Source organism: Myxozyma melibiosi (genome assembly GCF_037950935.1).
Source record: "Myxozyma melibiosi strain Phaff 52-87 chromosome Unknown BZA70scaffold_1, whole genome shotgun sequence".
In the NCBI taxonomy this organism is placed as follows: domain Eukaryota; kingdom Fungi; phylum Ascomycota; class Lipomycetes; order Lipomycetales; family Lipomycetaceae; genus Myxozyma; species Myxozyma melibiosi.
In genome coordinates, this window is record NW_027042915.1 from 3,563,423 (window position 1) to 3,581,084 (window position 17,662).

The window sequence follows — 17,662 nt, forward strand, 5'->3', positions numbered from 1 at the left end:
TATTTTGTAGGTAGAAGCTTCAGGCAGCTCAGTTTGAAGAGTGGTCGAGGGGATGTCATGGTGAGCTATCTTTAAACTCAATTGAGTCGTCTTTTTAATCTCTTTTCTGTGCAAACTACTACTGATCTCCAAGCAAAAGACAAACCGCAGAGCAAAGAACGTTTTGATGAGTCGGTGCCCTCCCCGCATCCAAAATCGGCTTCGACCCGACCGGCTAATTGACATCATCCGTCTCGAGCCCGGCTTCACGACATATCCTCTCTCTGTCTCTCCGCGCCGGTCCTGCTCAGAAGAAGCCTGAGGCAACTCACTTCTGCTTCACCTTCCTCTTCTTCTTTGCTTGCCTCTAGTTTTAGTTGGATATATCTCTGCACCTGTCTTTGAGCTAGACGCCGTCTCCCCTTCTCGGGCTCGCAAATGGGTTCTGCCGAAGGCCCCGGAGCTACCGACGATGAGCCCTCTCCGGCATCTGCCCCGGCCCCTCGACGTCGTGTGCGTACAGGGTGTCTGACCTGCCGCTCACGCCACCGCAAATGTACGCAATTGCTACATCTATCCTTCGATATATCCCTGCTGACATGTGTCTTACCCCACAGGCGATGAGAAGCGTCCGACCTGCGACAACTGCGCGGCCAAGAAACTAGACTGTCAATGGAGCGTCAAAGGGCTTTTCCAGGAGTCTAACTCCCGATACATCTCGGCATCAGGGCACATTTCGGTTGTTCCTCGCGTGTCCCAGTTCACCGTATGTATTTATGCATTTTCGAGGACGCAGTTTGTAGTTATGGCTGATTCGGATTTATAGATTGTTAGCGACGGCCCGCGAGGTAACGGGCCTCCCAAGAAGCGACAGCGCAAAATCTCGGAATCAGACAATGGAACTATAGAGCAGAGTTCAGAGTTGCCGTTGGCGAACACTGGAGTCAGCAGCACCCGTGCGCCAGCAGATAGCAGACTGACAATTCATGAAGAGGTTTCCACCGCCGAACGAGCGGAAATCTATCTACTTGAAGGTGTATCTCTAGCCACAGATCTGTCTGGCTACGCCCGTACAGATCAGGAGACTACCCGATTTGCGCAGTTAGAGCCTTCGAGACAGCCTGGTGACCGCAGCGACTCCTCAGCAAGCAATACCTCAGCCACAACAGATAACTCCACAATCTCCTACAACAACGGATCTGCAGTACCAAATCTTGAGCGGGCAAGCTTGCGTACTATTCTGAATCTTTCTGAAAACCGATCGTCTTCTGCTTCTGACGCAGCTCAGCTGAACAAGTTTAGCATGCCAGGGCTGGACACCGGGTTGTGGCGACAAGGCAGTCTTGCTGCTCGTGAGAAGTATCCCGAACAACTTAGAGCAGAGAACTTTGAGCATAGGATATCAATTTCAAATATCGCTGAGATCGATCACAGCCACCAAATTCGACAACCAATCTCGCTGCCACGAATTCACTCGGCATCATGCTCGCCTGATTTTGAAGGCTATTTAGGATCACAGTCGAATAGTACATCGTCTGGGATGTCGGAGGATGAGGAAGATGGCGCGGAGGACGATGAGGAGGAAGAAGGAGAAGCGGAGTTTCTTGGCGATATCAGTATATCCTACAAAGACCTCCATATAAACCTCCTCGAGTGCATCGAGGTTGCTTTATCTGAGGCTACGAGCAGGTCCACCTCAACCTCCCGCTCACATATCTGCCCAGGACAAATCCGCAGTCGCAGCGAGCTCTCCAGTCTCGACAAAGCACGGCTATTGCGGAATTACGTCGATAACGTCGCTGATAGCTTGGATCTCTGCAACAACGACCACCATTTTGCTGTCGAGATACCGCGCATGGCTCTTACAAACAACGCTCTCCTTTACGCGATTTTCGCCATTTCCTCGAAGCAGTTTGAATGCGTGGATTCGAACTACCCGCCTGGAGTTACGCTGGATATATACTGGGATTTTCTGCAGTATCTTGCTCCAGAATTACCCAGCTGTAGCATGGAAGTCATTGCGTCTTGTGTGATATTATGCGGACTTGAACTCATGGGGTCCAAATCAAATCACCGACGACGACATGTAACTGCCTGTGCTTCTCTTCTAGCAGCTTGCAACATCACAGGCATGACCAGCGGTTTCGGAGGCGCTATGTTTTGGTGCCTGGCAAGGATGGATATCGCCACCGTCATGATTGGCGAAGAACCCACAATCATCCGCAACCACGGCGGCACCATCACGCAAGCAATGTCTGTGAACGCTATCAGTGCATTGTTTCGGTCCCACTGGCTATCGGCAAAAGCCTCTCGTGCCTGCGACTCCTACGCAAACTACTCGCTTCTCCTTGCCGCGCGCGTGATTGCGCTGATATCCCGAGAAGGAAGGTACGCTGACAGCCATGGCCCGTGGGAGCAGCTGCCCAACGAAAACGCTTCTGTTTTAGGTTATGACGGGGAGTGGGAAGAGTTGTGGAATGGGCTACGAGAGTGGGTTGAGCGGAGGCCGGAGTACATGTTACCACTGTTTGCCTTCCAGGAGGAAAAGGATGGGCGGGACGTTTCCCCGTTTCCGACAGTTTTGTACGGTAATGGATCAGCTAGTATGTTCCCCTCCCTATATTTTTTATAACGATACACGCTAACGCCAATTTCTAGCCTATGGTAACCAGCTGTACCACACATCGTGCATTCTCTTAATGCAGAATAAACCACGACATTACAAATACGCAAAAGCCACTCCGCCCATGCTATGGCACGCAAAACAGATCTGCGCAATAGCCCAGACAAACAAAAACCGGTGCGCATTCCCCCTGCTCCCTATCTTAACTTTCTTATTTTACTTATCTTGCTCAGAGGTTGTGCTAATCGTTTTAACAGAGCCTGCTGGTCGTACTTGATTCAGAGCTTGAAAATCGCGGGACAGCTGATGTCGCATCAAAGCGAGCATGCGACGATCTTCCAGGTATTGCAGGAAATCGCAGCGACGACGGGGTGCGCAGTTGATAGCTGCCGCGACGAGCTTCGAGAGATTTGGGGGGTGTGAAGTGGCTTAGTGATGTTTTGGCTGTTGGTATAAGATATAGATATAGATTTGTATGATTATATAAACGGCTTGGTGAATATCTTTTACAGTACAAGTGCAGCATCTGCGGGTCACTCAATAGAGTGTGTAGGGTTTTATCACCCAAAGAAGCAACCGGAAGCCACTATATGATGCACGGCCACTCCACCCATTCACAGGAAGCTCGAGGAGTTATTTCGTTTCGATAGCAATAAAGTAAAATTGGAGCAAGTTTACTATGAGAAAAAACAACTTTTAGATTATCCACAACAGCTATATACATCCTCATACGACCCTCGCCCACCTAGATATAAAAGATAGATGAAGAAACCGCGTCGACGAATACCACCACAGCGGCTATCAGAAGAAAAAATATACAAAAGGAATGAATGAGAAGGAGAACTGCAAAGGAATGAAGAAAAAGAATGACAAGGGAATGATAGGAAAACAAAAGATAGCATGCGGCCGACATCCTCACCGGAAACTCTGGAATATAAATGCTTAGATACATGAAACGACAAACTAAATGAGAGGAAAAATAAAAGAAAGAGAAACTGATAATCACTTTAAACGCCTTCTTTGTACCATGCCCACATAACGTCAATAAGATAAAAGAAACCATAATGGAAATAGAAACAGGATCAGAGCAATACGGACGAAAAAAAAAATAAGTAAAATAGAAGAGCCTACATGGCGCGTCCAAAAGTCGTGCTTTCGTAATCGCCATTCGCAACTCCTTCGTCGTTTTCAGATGCAACGACCGCTAGTTTTTCGGGATCAGTAGCACTTGAATAATGCTGCGCGCAGTCGCCGTCAGCGAGGACTTCGATCGCCGAACTCTGCTTCTCGGAGGTTAGCGCTTGGAGCTTATACTCAAGAAGCTCAATCACCACGCGCTCGCTGTCCATCTCTTTGACAAGAATCTCTCGGTAGCAGCGCACTCGCATCGCGTTTATCTGCGACATGTCGATCTTCGAGGACATGTACCCGACCGCTGCTATCAGTGCTTCCCGCGTGCGCGGAAGGATGGGCGTGAGGATCGAGAGATGCTTTGCGGTTCTGCTGTCCTCGTCCAGAATCTGCGTCAGGCGGTAAAGCTCTTCCTGCAGATCGTTGACCTTCTCGCCTAGTACCCGGTATCTACCTCTGGAGACTTCGAGCGCGAACGCAATCGTTGAGTGATCCTCCGTGATGGACGACAGCACACTTGCGTCCGACAGTCGGTTTTTCACCGTGCCGTCGTCGTAGAAGAGCGAGGAAAATAGTGCGCTTGCGCGCTCGCTCTCCGTCAGAGTATTGGGCTGCGGAGTTGCGCGTTTCGGCGATGGAAAGGATCCGATGATCGGACTTGACGGATTAGATCTTGTACCGGGACGCAGACTGCCGACAAGATGCCGCATCAATGGGTCGCCGTTCTCTTTCAACTCCACGCCTTGCAGTTTTGCACCAGAAGTACTCAATGCTGACGCGTAGTTGATCTTGATGATCCAGTCGTTCATCTCATCCGGCGAGTCTGCCATGAACCAGTCCTCCTCGCCTTCCTCGGAGACAATCACAAACGAGCTGCGGTGTTTCTGATAGCCGCCGTCGAGAAGGGTGATGGTGTCATTGGTGAGCATAACCTCGTCGGCGTGAAAGCCCTGGATAGGCGGATAAAACACAAACGGATACTGCTGTCCATTCTTCTCGTCCGCACTCACTGACGCACTCAACTGATCCATCAATCCACGCACCCAATTCACGTCGCGGAAAAAATAGATGTGCGAGAGCGTGAGGAAGACGCCCCATGATCTCCAGCTCGATTTGATCATCCTCCGCCTCTTACGCTCGATGCTCGTGAGAATTCCAATCTTTGCAATCTTGATATAACTGAGCGAAGGTTCGCGAGGAATACTCGGCTCCATCATTATAGACGACTGGCGCGAACGCGGTGGAAGGATTTGAAGTAGAGGACTATTGATGAACAAACTATGGAGCACCTTGACGTTGAACTGTGGAGCGGTTCCAGAGTAAGAATACGGATTCTCGGTGCTTCGTAAAACGTCTGAGACCGGAGGACGTAATTCCGAGAGTCGGTTCTCAACAATATAGCTGTAGGGGTCGATAGGCTCCCTACTTTGCTTCGCAAGACCAACCAAACTCTTCCGGTGCCTCTGCAGCGGCGGGCGTTCTAAGGTCTTCTCAGACGCCGGCGTGCCGAGATCAATTTCTTCCTCCATGTGCACGAACGGGGTATATGTGATGTTGTCATAGAAGCACTCTAGGATGTCTTTGGAGATACCTTCGGTCTGCGTGTTGCGAACGTAGTCTGACTTTTGCATTTTGTGCCGGTTGCTTTTGTTGAATGCATCGGTGTGGAGGATCATGAGTGAGAACGCGATAACGTACGCCTGGTCTGCAATCAAATAAGACATTAGAAAGACAAGAACATAAAGATTAAAAAAACTTGAACAGATTCTCACCCTTGGAAAAGAAGATTTCAGGATTACAGTAGTGATACCGCTCAGCAAACGCGTCGAGAACGCGATCGATCTGCTGTGTTTCTTTTGGTAACTGTACGACAAGCAAAAATTTCCGTAGCGCCATATCGATAGGCTCATCAGTAAAATCGAACCGCGCACAAAACACATCCAGGACTTTTTTGTGAAAAGACGAGTCGTCCTTCGACAACAGTAATGCAATGTAATTTCGGCTAATCAGACGATCGACTCTCTCGAGGTACTCTGCAGGACTCTCGTTTTCGTCCTCGTGATCAGGCAGAGTAATATCGAGGAGCGCGAGCGGTAGCGGTGAATTACCATGCTTTGGAGAAGACGAAGGCCCTGTCGGGGATGGCGTCGAGGTCGCGATCGAAGTCGAGGACGCGAGCTGTGGCTTTGCTTTCAGTTCGGCGAAATTCGGCTCACTTCCAGTGCGCAGCTTTAGCGAGAAGAGGTTTGCGAGTCCAGTGATCTGGCTGAGTTGTGGTAGGTCACGTCGGACACTGGCGCGTCGGTCGTTATCGAGTGAGTTTAAAGTCTGGCTGCGCGCACGGGTTCGCTGGACACTCGATGTCGGGGACATATTTGCTGATGTGTTGGAAAGCCGGCTTGAGTGAGAAACATTTGAGAGCGAGCGGGCAAGATAGGCTAAGATACAGTTAGTCATTGTCTATAAGCAACGTCATGAGGCGAGCAACGTACGGGGAGAGCCAGGAGATGCAATCGGGGTAGAGGTGCCGGAGCTACGATGCCGCAGATCAGGCACGTTGATGTGCAGATCCGACGCGCTTTGGACAGGGAACGTAATAGAAGGCGTTTCTTTGGTTGGAGACGAGGCCGAACTTCGAAACGCGGGCGAGTGGTTGAAGAATGCAGAGGCAACCTTCTTTCTCAGCTTTGCAAAGCTCTTCTGATTCGATGATGAGGAAGATGACGAAGGGGTCGGTGAGAGCGGACGCGTCGGTGATCGGTATCCACTGCTCATGGTATCAGATGCGGGAGACATGAGTCCAGAGATAGAGTGTCTATTCTCATCGTCTGTGGTGGACACATGGATATCAGATTCGGATAGCGACGACATCAGCGAGCGCGGACGATAGGATTGAGGAGGCAGATCCGGCGTAATGAGGCGTACGGACGGCGGTGGTAGGTTCGGAAATGAGTCGTTTGACGGCGACACAGGTCTCGAACGTAGAGAGGTGGTGGAATCTGTCTCATGGAGCGGATGGTCGGGTTCTTCGAACGTGACCCTGGAGCGCGAGAGGTCCTGCACGTTACGACGTTGGAAGGAGAAGACAGAATTGCGCGAGCTGCTTAGTCGGTGCGGAAGAGAGGTAGATGATCCATGCGACCCTTCGCTATTCAAACGAGTAGCCGAGTGCGAATGACGGTGAGGACGGAGGCTGCGAGGCGGACGCGAGTGGGTGGTGGCCGCGTTCTGCGGAATGGTTTCGAGAGTGCGCGCGCGTCTGCGATTGGCTTGCTTCTTCGCGTTGACGGGCGGCGGGACAGGAATGAGCGGCTCTGTGGGGGTCGTAGGCCCGTCCGAGCCGGCGGTCGAGACAGACGAGCGACGGAAGCGGGAGAGGAAGGAGGAGGCGGAGGAGTCGACCGAACGCGAGCGCGAGGAGGTGGAGAAGGGCAGCGATAGCGAGTGCGAGGACGAGCGGGAGCGGTCGCGTTTCTGGAGCCGGTCGCGGTCGAGGTCGCGGTCGGTGTCGGTGTGCTCGTCGGCCGACCCGCGCTCACGGCGGCGGTGGCCAACAGAGAACGCAGACATGATTGCGTGGTGAGCCCGTGTCTGCGTCTGGCGGGCTGCTGCTGCTTCTGCTGCTTCTGCTGCCGCTGCCCGGCTTTGCTGCTGTCACTGCGTCGAGCAAGGAGTGCGCGCCCAATCGGGAAAGCCTAACCCTCTCACATTCCCTGTGCGGCTTATCTCATCGCCGGTCTGGTGCAAGTGCGGAGACAGAATTAGAAGTTGTTTTGGGAGAAACGAAAAGTCGCGTGGAGATTAAACCAACACCGGACGATGACGACAAATAATAGTTCACCAGCCCGTCGTCCGCGATCTGCTGCTGTTCACCAACCTCCTCCACAATGCGCTTCCATCGATCGGCCCTACTCGCTTTCGAGCACTACATGGCCAGCATCACCGCGGTCTCAATCGTATCGGTCTCCGCCATTTGTCTCTACGGCCTCCTCGTGGCATGGCTCTATCAGGTCGAGAACGGACCCGCCTTGCCTGCTTCTGAATCACATTCCAGCGCTCTAGTCAATGCTGCATGGAAAGATCTGGCGCAGATCTCGACTCGGCCTCACTCCTTCAACTCTCGCCAGCACGAATTGACTCGCCAGTATCTGCTCGACCGGATACAGACGGTGTCGACCAAGTCTGCAAACTCGGAGCACATCGACGTCATCTCGGACGAGTCTGGCTTTGTTATCACATACGACAGCAACGTCGGCTACTGGGAAGGAGAAAACGTATATGTCGTTATCCACGGTACCTCTGGGACTCCTGGAGTCTTGGTCTCTGCACATTACGACTCGGTAGCGACTGCCTACGGCACGACCGACGATGGCATCGGCGTCGTCACATTGCTGCAGCTACTCGAGTATTTCTCTGGACACCGCCCATTTCACAACGTGGTACTGAACTTCAATACCGGCGAGGAGATAAATCTCTTTGGTGCTCACCAGTTCATCAAGCATCCCGTCTCAAAATACGTCAGTTCATTCATCAATCTCGAAGGTGCTGGCGCGGGTGGTCGTACCGCTCTGTTCCGCAGCTCAAGCTACGAAGCCTTGAAAGCATTTTCAGGCTCAGGTCCTGCTTTCGGAAGTGTGATCATGCAGGACATTTTTAAGACCGGTGTGGTTCACAGCGAAACAGACTTTGAGCCATACTCCGAGGCAGGTCTTCATGGCCTTGACATGGCTTTTTACAAGCCGCGATCCCGCTATCATACCGCGCTGGACAATCTGAAGAGCACCGATAAGAGCTCCGTGAAATTCATGATTGACAACGCGCTTCGACTTACGAATTTCCTGGCCGGAGAGCGTTATGTGGCAGCTGAAGACAATGCCGATGAACTGGGCGTATTTTTCGACATCTACGGACACAAACCGCTGGCTTTCTCTATGACCGGGTTTGCGAGATTCTCGCTATTCTTTGCTATTCTGGGTCCGACTTTGATTGGCTATATAGTGTACTATGTCATGTTCAAGCATCCGGTCGTAAGAGTCACCGCGTATGGCTGGGTTCGAATGCCAGTGACATTCTTCTTCCTTGTTGTGGTCAATATAACCGTCGTGAAGATGTTTACCGGCCACAATCCTGCCATCATCTACTCTTCTGACCTGCCAATTATTGCGATCGGTTACTTCTCTCTGATTACGTCGTTTGTTACACTATTCATAGCCCAAGCAGCTCACCCTACGACCTCGCAGCTACCCAGCATCCTCGAGCTTCTGATGGTTCACTGGCTTCTATCTGTCTTCTCAATCTATTCACATTATACGCTGCAATTAGGCGGAGGGTATATGTTTACGTTTCAGTACCTCGGCACACTCTCGGCCACTGTCGTCTCTTTCTTCCCATACATCGCCCGGGCAAACCGTCTTGCAAAGAGTCTAGCCGAGCGAAAAGACACGGCTCACGGTACAGACAGGTCACCGAACGAGGATCTACTTCCAGGAAATACGCTTCCAAACGAGGATGCAGAAGATGAGGGAGACGCCTTACTGGTCACCCCCGATAACGACAATCGTTCATACGAGCCATTAGTGCTTGATGATGGGTATCAGGCTCTTTTGGAGTTTTTGGAGTTTTTTTTCTTGGCGTTTCTTCCAAGCGGTTTCTTTATTTCTATGGCCTTCTCTTTCGTCAACATGTCGAGATACGGAATTGCAGAAGGCTCTCCTATAGTGATGCGTAAGGAATCAGCTCTAGCTCATGCTTCTGCCACCAGAAAGTCTTGCTAACATTTTGATTTAGCCTATGCCTTATTCTCTTTTCTCACGATAGTGTCTGTGACTTCCTTGACACCATTTATATCCCGCTTCGCTCGCTTGCGCGGTCTCATCTCGGTCCCTATATGCAGCCTGGCCTTCATCGTCGGTCTCGTTCTTCTCGCCGCGTGTCTGAGATCGTTCCCATTCAACGAAATCTCACCTCTGAAAGTTTTTGTGGAGCAGGAGATTGACTATACGGTTGAAAACTCGGGACATTGGTCTGATGGTGGGAGAGTTAACGTTGTTGGACTTTCACAATACGTTCCCCGCATCATCTCTCATATGTATGCTTTTCTCTGCTCCTTACTTTATTGAACTGCTAGCTAATATTTTGTAGTCCCTCTGTGAGACCGTCCGATATAAAGTGCGCTCCGGTGGGAAGAGAAGGCACTCTAAGCCAATGCTCCTACACAGGTCTCTCGCCCTCGCCATACATCAACCCCTTGGACCCGTCCCAATGGCTCACGATCTCCGCAACAATCGACCATACATCCGTAGCCGAGTCTGCATTTTTCCTCACCCTATCTCTCGTCAACTCCCGTGGTGGCGCGCTGAGAATCCCCGATCGCGTGTACGAGTTGCTGAGTTCTCCGTTTTCGCCGCCGGCCGAGATCTCGATCGAGTTCCTTTCGACTCCCGGAATACCGGGTGGATTCGGTTCATCCGCAGGCGATCTACCGGTGATCACCACGAACGCCAGCCAAGTCGAGTTCTGGACGCGATGTAATTTCGAGTCTGGCGACTGCGACGGGACTGTCCCGTTCCACCTAAGGCTCTCGTCCACGACCGAAAAGCCACTGACAGAAGACATAGTCGGTATGATCTCTGTAGCCGCGTACTTTGACGAATGGGCGCCAGAAGGCATGACGATTGGCGAAGAGCTTGGGTTGGATGCGAACCGCACGCTCGTGGGACGGATACCTGCGATCGATGAGTTTTACCGGTATATGCCGGGATGGGCGACGTTTCAGAAAAGAGCAAATGGATTGGTCAGAGTTGTGAAGAGTGTGGAGTATGTTGATGACGAGGACTGAGTATTGTCCTAAATTATGTGATTCTGGGTAACTTGTGATTTGTTGGTTTGATTCCAAAAAAGGTGTACAATTTATATTATGAAAGTAGCCAGTTGAGACAACATAGGATAAGAGAAGTAAATAACCACTCCACCAAATCTTCATTTTGTATAAAGTAGACTTCAATGCTTTGGCATTACATCAACAGCACGTAGCAAGCGGTGATCTATAAAAACAAAACATAACCTACAAAATGTAACACAACTCTGCCCAACCTCAAACCTATTGAAAACTGATAGGTAAAGAGACTAGAGATAATGATAGAGCATTTCTGCAAACCAAAGAAGTTGGGATACACTCTAAATGAACAATCCAGAACACAACACGGAAACAAAATGTAAAGAAAAAAAAAGAAACACAGCTGATAAAACTACATGACTATTTTACCTCAAATGGGAAACATCCTTGCAAACCGCTCGCCGTTAAAGAAGACAAACTAAGAAACAACATATCGGAAAAAAAGAAAAAAATAAATGAGTAGAACTGGTATCATAACCATACACTAAACAAACATGATACGTTAGTATTCGACTCCCATTACCTATTGTAAGTACGAAGATAGTGACATTGTGAACTCACCCTAGTACTGTCATCAATCCAGCGCCAAAGATCGCTGCTAAGAATGCCGATATACTTAATGGCAGAGACGCTTCGTGCAACTCGCCATGGATCCATTCCTCCGCCAAAAGTTCCACCAAACTGACCCACAGCAGAATGCCAGCCGACAGACTGTTCAGCGTGCCGGTCGCCCACAGGGCGGTCGGACTGGTGGTGGCCGATGAGCCAGATGATCGCATGCGGATTATGATGCCGACGGTCATACCGATCGGGGTTATGAGACAGAACCATGCGCAGAGCCGTTGCTTCTTTTGCATGGCTAGCGATCTAACAGACATGATTCTCGTGCCTAGAGCCATTCCCTCAAAGAACTGGTGGAACATGACGACCGTGAAGAGCGACACCCAAGCAGATTCGTTGGTCACGGATAGTGTGATACCAATCAGTACGGAGTGGAAAATGACGCCCGCTTCGAGAACATAAAGACTGAGTCTCTCGATAGCGGCATTGAGCTCTTTCGACACTGCCCCTTGCTGCAGCGTGCCGTCTTCTCCAAGTTCGTCGTCACTCTCGTCGCTAGCAATCTCGTAAAACGTATGTCCGTGGATATGTACATGTGTTCCGTCTTGTACTGGCAGCCCATGTCCATGGGAATGGCCGTGCAAGTGATGCGAGTGCGAATGAGTCTGGCCTTCTTCGCCTCCACTACCAGTCAATCTCTGGTTGACAATCAGCTCCGCGCTCAGCTCGTGATTCTCCAGGTCTTCGGTCGATTGGGTCGGCAGCAGTGGAGCGTGATCAGAGTCGCCGTCGGTCGCATCGCCTGATCTCTTGGTCAACCGCAGCTTTGTCCGCCTGATCTGCTCAGACACGATCCTATGTCCCGCATTCTCAATCATAAACGTGAGCATCACTCCAATCATCGCCAGAAAGCCCGGCCACGCATCGAACTTGATTTCGCCGATACACGGATTCTGAAAGGCTGCAAACGCATCCGGCAGCAGATGCACAAACGCCGTCGCTACAATAACACCCGCGCCAAACTGCTTCAGCACAATCAGCAGCTGCTTCGTTGCTTCCTTGGACTTGTCCCCCGCGCGGATGTAGTGCTGGAGCATGAACGGGAAAAACACAGCGACGGCAGAGACCAGGAGGACGGCGAACACAGAGATGATTCGCCGACTGAGGACGTACTCCTCGACCGGCTCCTGCTCGCAGGAGCTTGTGTGAAACATCGAGTGCTTATCCAATGTATCTGTACCCACTGGCTGACAGGCTGCTGATCATCAACGTTTGCTATTAAATCGCTGGCTTGCTGCGGAGGGCTCCAAAGACTTGTAGGTTTGGAAGAAGCCAAGGGCCTTGGTTACTTGAACCCTTTCCCTGCCAGTCTGGGATTTGCGGCCGCCGCACATCATGTGGCGATCTGACAGAGGAGAATCCGATTAACAGTTTATAAACTACCTAAGGACGATTGATTGGAAAACAAGACAGAGCACGGGCTTTACAAGCCGAGAGAGATATAACAATAATAAAAACAATATAAGAACAATAACAAAAGAGCAAAAAAGTACTTGTAAAGAATTCCAACTCCTTTTTATATCGCCGTGTTTATTCGTGTACAGACTCACGAAACTACTAATAATAATAATACCAGCATGATCTTCATGGCACTCGCTCACTGCCGTTATTGTGTAAAGCCCGTTCAGTGTCCGCTACCAGCAGACAATCCGCGCGGGTATATTCCCGGGTTTCCTGCCGATCCCGCGGGACTCAGCGGGCGGTTGCGGTCAGCCTGTTGCTGCTGCGTGTTGCTCTCCTTCAATGACAGCAGCTGCTTGGCGCGGAAGGTCTCGTAGTGGATCAGTGATGTGGACTCGATCAGGTCCTGCAGGTGGGTACGCGTCAGGAAGTTGCGCAGAGAAATAAACTCGCAATGGCTCTCATCCTCAACTGTTACAGCTCAGCGTTAGTACATAGTCGAAATGAAATAGTTAGCTCTAAACAGACGCACCATTGATGACTCCCCAGCGGTTCTTGCGGCCACGAACAGACTTTCCGTTGATAACAATGTCGGTCTCGGAGCCTACGACTGCAAAAGGCACCATGCTCTATACAATAATAAGCAACTGTACTTAGTAGTCAAAAATAGTGTCAATACGTACTCTGATGTGGGCATTCATCGCACGCTCATCCTCGTCCAGAAGCTCGCTGTCGTACGGATACATTCTCAGGTGGTTAGCCTGGAACTCTTCACGAATGCGCTCCTTGAACGCGGAAAGCTCGTCGGGAGTGAGCGCGTCAGACTTGGCAATCACGGGAATGACATTGGTCAGGTCCATGAGCTTCTTGAGGACAACGATATCGATGGGCTTGAGTGAGTGGCCGGTAGGCTGGATGAAGAAAAGACAGCAGTGGATACGGGTGTCGGGAATGTAACGCTCGCGCTGGGCAGTGAGCTCCTTGCGCAGATAAGCCGAGTGCTGATCTTTGAGGTACTTGACGATGGGATCCCAGCAGCGCTCATTGTTGACTTTATCGCCGTATCCGGGGGTATCGACGATGTTGAGCTGTAGACGAACACCGTTCTCCTCAATCACTGCGTGGGAGGGTTAGTCACTGTCTGACAAAGGTTGATAGGCAGACACTTCTTCTTACTATGAGAGACTGTCTGAATCTCGGTGGTCTGGTGAATGGGCTCAGCAGGGGAGGTTCGTCCCTTTGAGTCTATCAGGTGCGACGAGAAGAGGGTATTTATCAAAGTCGACTTTCCGCTTCCAGTAGGACCTATAGCAAGTTCAATCATCATTAGCTCTCCTACTCATGATCAAAAGACTTAAAACATCAAGCAAAGGATAACCCACCGACACACATGACATTGAACTGGAAGCCTCTTTTCAGCAGCTTCTTCTCGATCTGAGACGTGATCGAGTCAAAACCGACATAGTTCTTAGGCTGAACTGTTTCTGCGGAAGCCATGATGTACGCTATGTGTTATTCTTGAGTATCAGAAGAGCAAACAAAAGCCTGGTGTGGATGTAGGTAGGTAGAGCAGTTACGAGATTGGGAAACGGGCTGCGCGCGGTGGTGTCGAAAACAAGCTGAGGCGCCCCCTTTGCTGCGACGCGTTTCGCCCAACTCAAACTCTGTGCACTCGGCAATCTCGCGTTTATGCAAAATGTCAGCATTTGAGGTGCTCGTGTTATTTCGGTTTCTCATCGAAATTTTTGTAATTTTCGTTCCGTGGAGCCTCGAAGTTATTGCTTTCTTGCAGCAGCCTCTCTTCTCTTTGACCAGCCAATTGTCGAGGAAACAGACACATCACAGCAATGGCTAGCAGGCACATCTTTGCTCCTTCGTGGGCATACCGTCTCTCGGCCGCAATCATGCCCCGTCTTGCGCTGCCACTTCCCTCGCTATCCGCACCTCTCACTCCTCCTATCACGATCCGTATCCCGCTGCCGACACTACCGTCGCCGTCCGACTTTGGCTTCGGCAGTCCGTTTGGAGGAATTGTGTTTGCGGTGCCCAAGAGTAAGACGTCGCTCCGTAAGCGCCGCATGCGCCGTTTGATTCCCGGCGACAAGAAAGTCAAGCCGGTCGAGAGCTTGACTGCGTGCCCTGGTTGTGGACGGGTTAAGCGTATGCACACGGTCTGCACTCCGTGCCACGACGACATTCGCGAAGTCTGGCGGGCTGAGAGCGGTAAGACGACAAAGGGCACGCCGGAGGAGAAGCCGCCGACACCGGAGTCTATCGATCCCGATTTCATCGAAATGCTCAACAAGAAGCACACCAAGATTCCCAACAGGAAGCCGTACCTCGAAGCACTCTCGAGAGAAGAAAACAGCCTGAAGAGGCCGCCAACGATGGATTACCAGGACTTCAAAGCGGACCGAAAGCTACCAAAGTTCTGAGGAGAATATGGTATATAAGATAGTTGAGTTTACAGCCATAGACTCCTGGGGCCTTCTCAAATTGTATATATGTGGACGTTGTTTTCTTTAGGAGCCTACTACATGTTCTTGTTTGTGGGCTGTTGAATGAGTGTGGAATACATGATAATCAGTTACTCTTTTGGTATATACAATTAGTATAATCTGAGCTTTCCGGACTATGCCCGAACTACGTGAACTCGAAGAAGATTAACTGACTATTAAAACAAAGCACAATGTGCCAAACACTCCTAAGGTATAATGACAGATAAGATAAACAAGACAGAATAAATTAAAAGTACAAAAATTACACGCAGAGGTCAAACAGTCTTTCTGAGGGTCTAGCTCTGCGAGTACAACTGGTAATCAAACGGTACCGAGCTGCCCATAATAGCACACTGAGCCTGGTAAAGACTGCTGTTAAAAGTCTCGGATCCAAGCAGAAGGGCATTAGCCGAGTTTGCACCCTCGACAGGGTTCCACTGCTTGTACTTTGACCCGTTAGGATTTCCGGTCTTGATGAATTTGGACCAACGCTCCTGGACTTCCGCACTCAGTGCCTTTTGCGCAGAGGTTACGGCCGATGAGTTGAATGTGCCAAATAACGGGTACAGATCTGCCTCGTGGCATACATAGCTGCCGCTACACAGCGAGAGACCGTCGTCGCTTGGGTATGTTATTCCAACCCCCATCTCGTACAAATAAATGTCTTTCGAGTAGGTCTCCGCAAGCGAAACCGCACCGGCCTGTACGGGGCAGGTCCAGTAGAACAGTGTTGCAACGTGCGCAAGCTCAAGTCTTGTCCCGTCGTCGCTGCTCTCGTCAACAGGGAACAATCCCGAGCTTACAACGGTAACTGTACGGCTATCCCCGAGAAACTCGTCCAGGACGGCCGCATAGTAAGCCGAAGGAATCGCGCTGCTTAGAATGCTTTCGATCGTGGGATTCGCCTCGTCTTTCACAACTCCCATCAGAAGCGGTACTTGGACAGGAAGTTTCCCGTCGGCCACGTAAAGAGAGAAATCTTCATAAATCAGGTCCTTGTCGATCACTGGAACCATAGGCTGCGACATACTAACACCATTACCGATTGCGAGAGCATCAGCAAACAGAGTGTTTTGCGCAGTCAGGATATTATCAATCTCCAGAGCACGCATGCAGCTAATGTCAGAGCATCCGGTTTGGTTGTACAGGAATGCGGTGATTATATCATAAGATGTCGTACGGGTGTTGAACTGTCGCGATCGTTAGCACAAGTTCTAATTCGCGTAAATCTGAGAACAAACTTACTCCATAATCCGCGGGATCAGACATCATAATTGCTTTCGTGAACAGACCTGAGGCCTCGCTGGTTGACAGAAGAGCTCTGATGAGAGTTGCGCCAGAACTTTGGCCGCCAACGGTAATAGTTGATGGGTTGCCATGAAACAAAGCAATGTTATTTTTGACCCATTTCAGCGCCAAGATCACATCCTTGATGGCATAGTTTGTGTTGTTGCCGTCGTCGAAGAGACCGAGAACTCCAAGACGATAGTTCAGCGTGACAACAATCATGTTCTTTGCTTTCGCAAGCTCGGCTCCGTAAATCACCGGATCAGCGGAGCCACCGTACGCAAACGATCCGCCGTGGACCCTGGGATTTAAGAGTAAGCGAGAGTCATGTCATAAGCATGAAGTAAGTAGGACGCGTACCAGACAAAGACATGGAGCGCGGACTCGCCAACAACCGGGGTGGGTCTGAAAACGTTCAGAAAAAGACAGTCTTCGGACTCGTTGTCGTAGACGCCTTGAGGGCAGTAAGGCGGTAGCGCGGTTCCATCGTATCTGGAGATCAGCGATCGTTAGTCGTGATCTAAACAAGTGAACGTAACCGTTGGCGGTAGTAGAAGACTCACTTTTTACTCTTGCTCGGGACAAAAACTGTAGGGTCGCTAAATCTCAGCTTGCCGGTAGGAGGCTCGGCATACCTGATGCTGAGGAAGTGAACACCGTCAGAGTCTAGGGTGCCGGTATACTTGCCGGTTGTCGTGGTAGCTTGACAAGTCGAGTCGCAAGAGCATTTAAAGGACGCTAGCGTGTTGGTAGTAAACCCAAAGACTAGGAAGTAGAGGCTCAAAATGACGCATTTGATAGACATTGCGGTAGGATGACTGCGGACGAGGCTCGTTGACTGGTACGGTTTGGGGAGAGGGATGCCTGGTTATATATACACAGACGACGGAGGGTGTTGACGAGGTACGATCGCGCAAATAGGGCAGTTTGAGATATGTGCTCAGAACAGGACTCAGCCCCAGATAAATAATGCAAAGTATGGAGAGACGGTCGATACCGGACGTTTAAGAGAGACTAGTGGCAAGCATGGTAACCTGCCGAGACAGGGTACCCGGACAGCTCGAAGCCATGCAGTCAACGATGTCAGGTGGCCAAACCAACCAACCTGAGCAAGGTAGATATAAGGACCAGTCACAGGGTAAAAAGCAGCAGAGCCAGGTCAAAACTACAGAGAGTCAGACAGCACTAGAACAGGCTGAGCAGAGCGGAACCGGGAGGGGTGTTCGC

The 17,662-nt window shown here is 50.6% G+C and overlaps 7 protein-coding genes across 7 annotated transcripts; 3 read left to right on the forward strand and 4 right to left on the reverse strand.

Annotated features, from left to right (window-relative positions):
• Nucleotides 1–234: 234 nt before the first annotated feature.
• On the forward strand, nucleotides 235–3,329 carry BZA70DRAFT_273807 (uncharacterized protein). The gene is made up of 5 exons (XM_064911894.1): nucleotides 235–535; nucleotides 597–745; nucleotides 806–2,582; nucleotides 2,638–2,779; nucleotides 2,860–3,329. The coding sequence occupies exons 1-5, from the start codon at nucleotides 418–420 to the stop codon at nucleotides 3,023–3,025; spliced, it is 2,352 nt and encodes a 783-aa protein (XP_064771501.1). The 5' UTR covers nucleotides 235–417; the 3' UTR covers nucleotides 3,026–3,329.
• Nucleotides 3,276–7,357, reverse strand: BZA70DRAFT_273808 (uncharacterized protein). The gene is made up of 3 exons (XM_064911895.1): nucleotides 6,226–7,357; nucleotides 5,506–6,171; nucleotides 3,276–5,438 (listed from the first exon to the last, which is right to left on the reverse strand). Exons 1-3 carry the CDS (start codon nucleotides 7,301–7,303, stop codon nucleotides 3,730–3,732), a joined length of 3,453 nt encoding a protein of 1,150 aa, XP_064771502.1. The 5' UTR covers nucleotides 7,304–7,357; the 3' UTR covers nucleotides 3,276–3,729.
• A 189-nt stretch (nucleotides 7,358–7,546) lies between these two features.
• BZA70DRAFT_245203 (uncharacterized protein) lies at nucleotides 7,547–10,689 on the forward strand. The gene is made up of 3 exons (XM_064910619.1): nucleotides 7,547–9,457; nucleotides 9,521–9,821; nucleotides 9,875–10,689. The coding sequence occupies exons 1-3, from the start codon at nucleotides 7,621–7,623 to the stop codon at nucleotides 10,569–10,571; spliced, it is 2,835 nt and encodes a 944-aa protein (XP_064771503.1). The 5' UTR covers nucleotides 7,547–7,620; the 3' UTR covers nucleotides 10,572–10,689.
• BZA70DRAFT_293723 (Zinc/iron permease) lies at nucleotides 10,690–12,551 on the reverse strand. The gene is made up of 2 exons (XM_064914416.1): nucleotides 11,190–12,551; nucleotides 10,690–11,112 (listed from the first exon to the last, which is right to left on the reverse strand). The coding sequence occupies exons 1-2, from the start codon at nucleotides 12,401–12,403 to the stop codon at nucleotides 11,100–11,102; spliced, it is 1,227 nt and encodes a 408-aa protein (XP_064771504.1). The 5' UTR covers nucleotides 12,404–12,551; the 3' UTR covers nucleotides 10,690–11,099.
• Nucleotides 12,552–14,362, reverse strand: BZA70DRAFT_254663 (septin). Its single transcript, XM_064910767.1, has 5 exons — nucleotides 14,033–14,362; nucleotides 13,827–13,955; nucleotides 13,334–13,767; nucleotides 13,183–13,279; nucleotides 12,552–13,121 (listed from the first exon to the last, which is right to left on the reverse strand). Exons 1-5 carry the CDS (start codon nucleotides 14,145–14,147, stop codon nucleotides 12,874–12,876), a joined length of 1,023 nt encoding a protein of 340 aa, XP_064771505.1. The 5' UTR covers nucleotides 14,148–14,362; the 3' UTR covers nucleotides 12,552–12,873.
• Nucleotides 14,363–14,420: 58 nt separating this feature from the next.
• Nucleotides 14,421–15,403, forward strand: BZA70DRAFT_273813 (uncharacterized protein). The gene has a single exon (XM_064911896.1). The coding sequence runs from the start codon at nucleotides 14,498–14,500 to the stop codon at nucleotides 15,083–15,085; it is 588 nt and encodes a 195-aa protein (XP_064771506.1). The 5' UTR covers nucleotides 14,421–14,497; the 3' UTR covers nucleotides 15,086–15,403.
• Nucleotides 15,404–15,407: 4 nt separating this feature from the next.
• BZA70DRAFT_51452 (Carboxylesterase) lies at nucleotides 15,408–17,350 on the reverse strand. Its single transcript, XM_064915167.1, has 4 exons — nucleotides 16,999–17,350; nucleotides 16,796–16,927; nucleotides 16,394–16,736; nucleotides 15,408–16,338 (listed from the first exon to the last, which is right to left on the reverse strand). The coding sequence occupies exons 1-4, from the start codon at nucleotides 17,238–17,240 to the stop codon at nucleotides 15,445–15,447; spliced, it is 1,611 nt and encodes a 536-aa protein (XP_064771507.1). The 5' UTR covers nucleotides 17,241–17,350; the 3' UTR covers nucleotides 15,408–15,444.
• Between the last annotated feature and the right edge of the window lie 312 nt (nucleotides 17,351–17,662).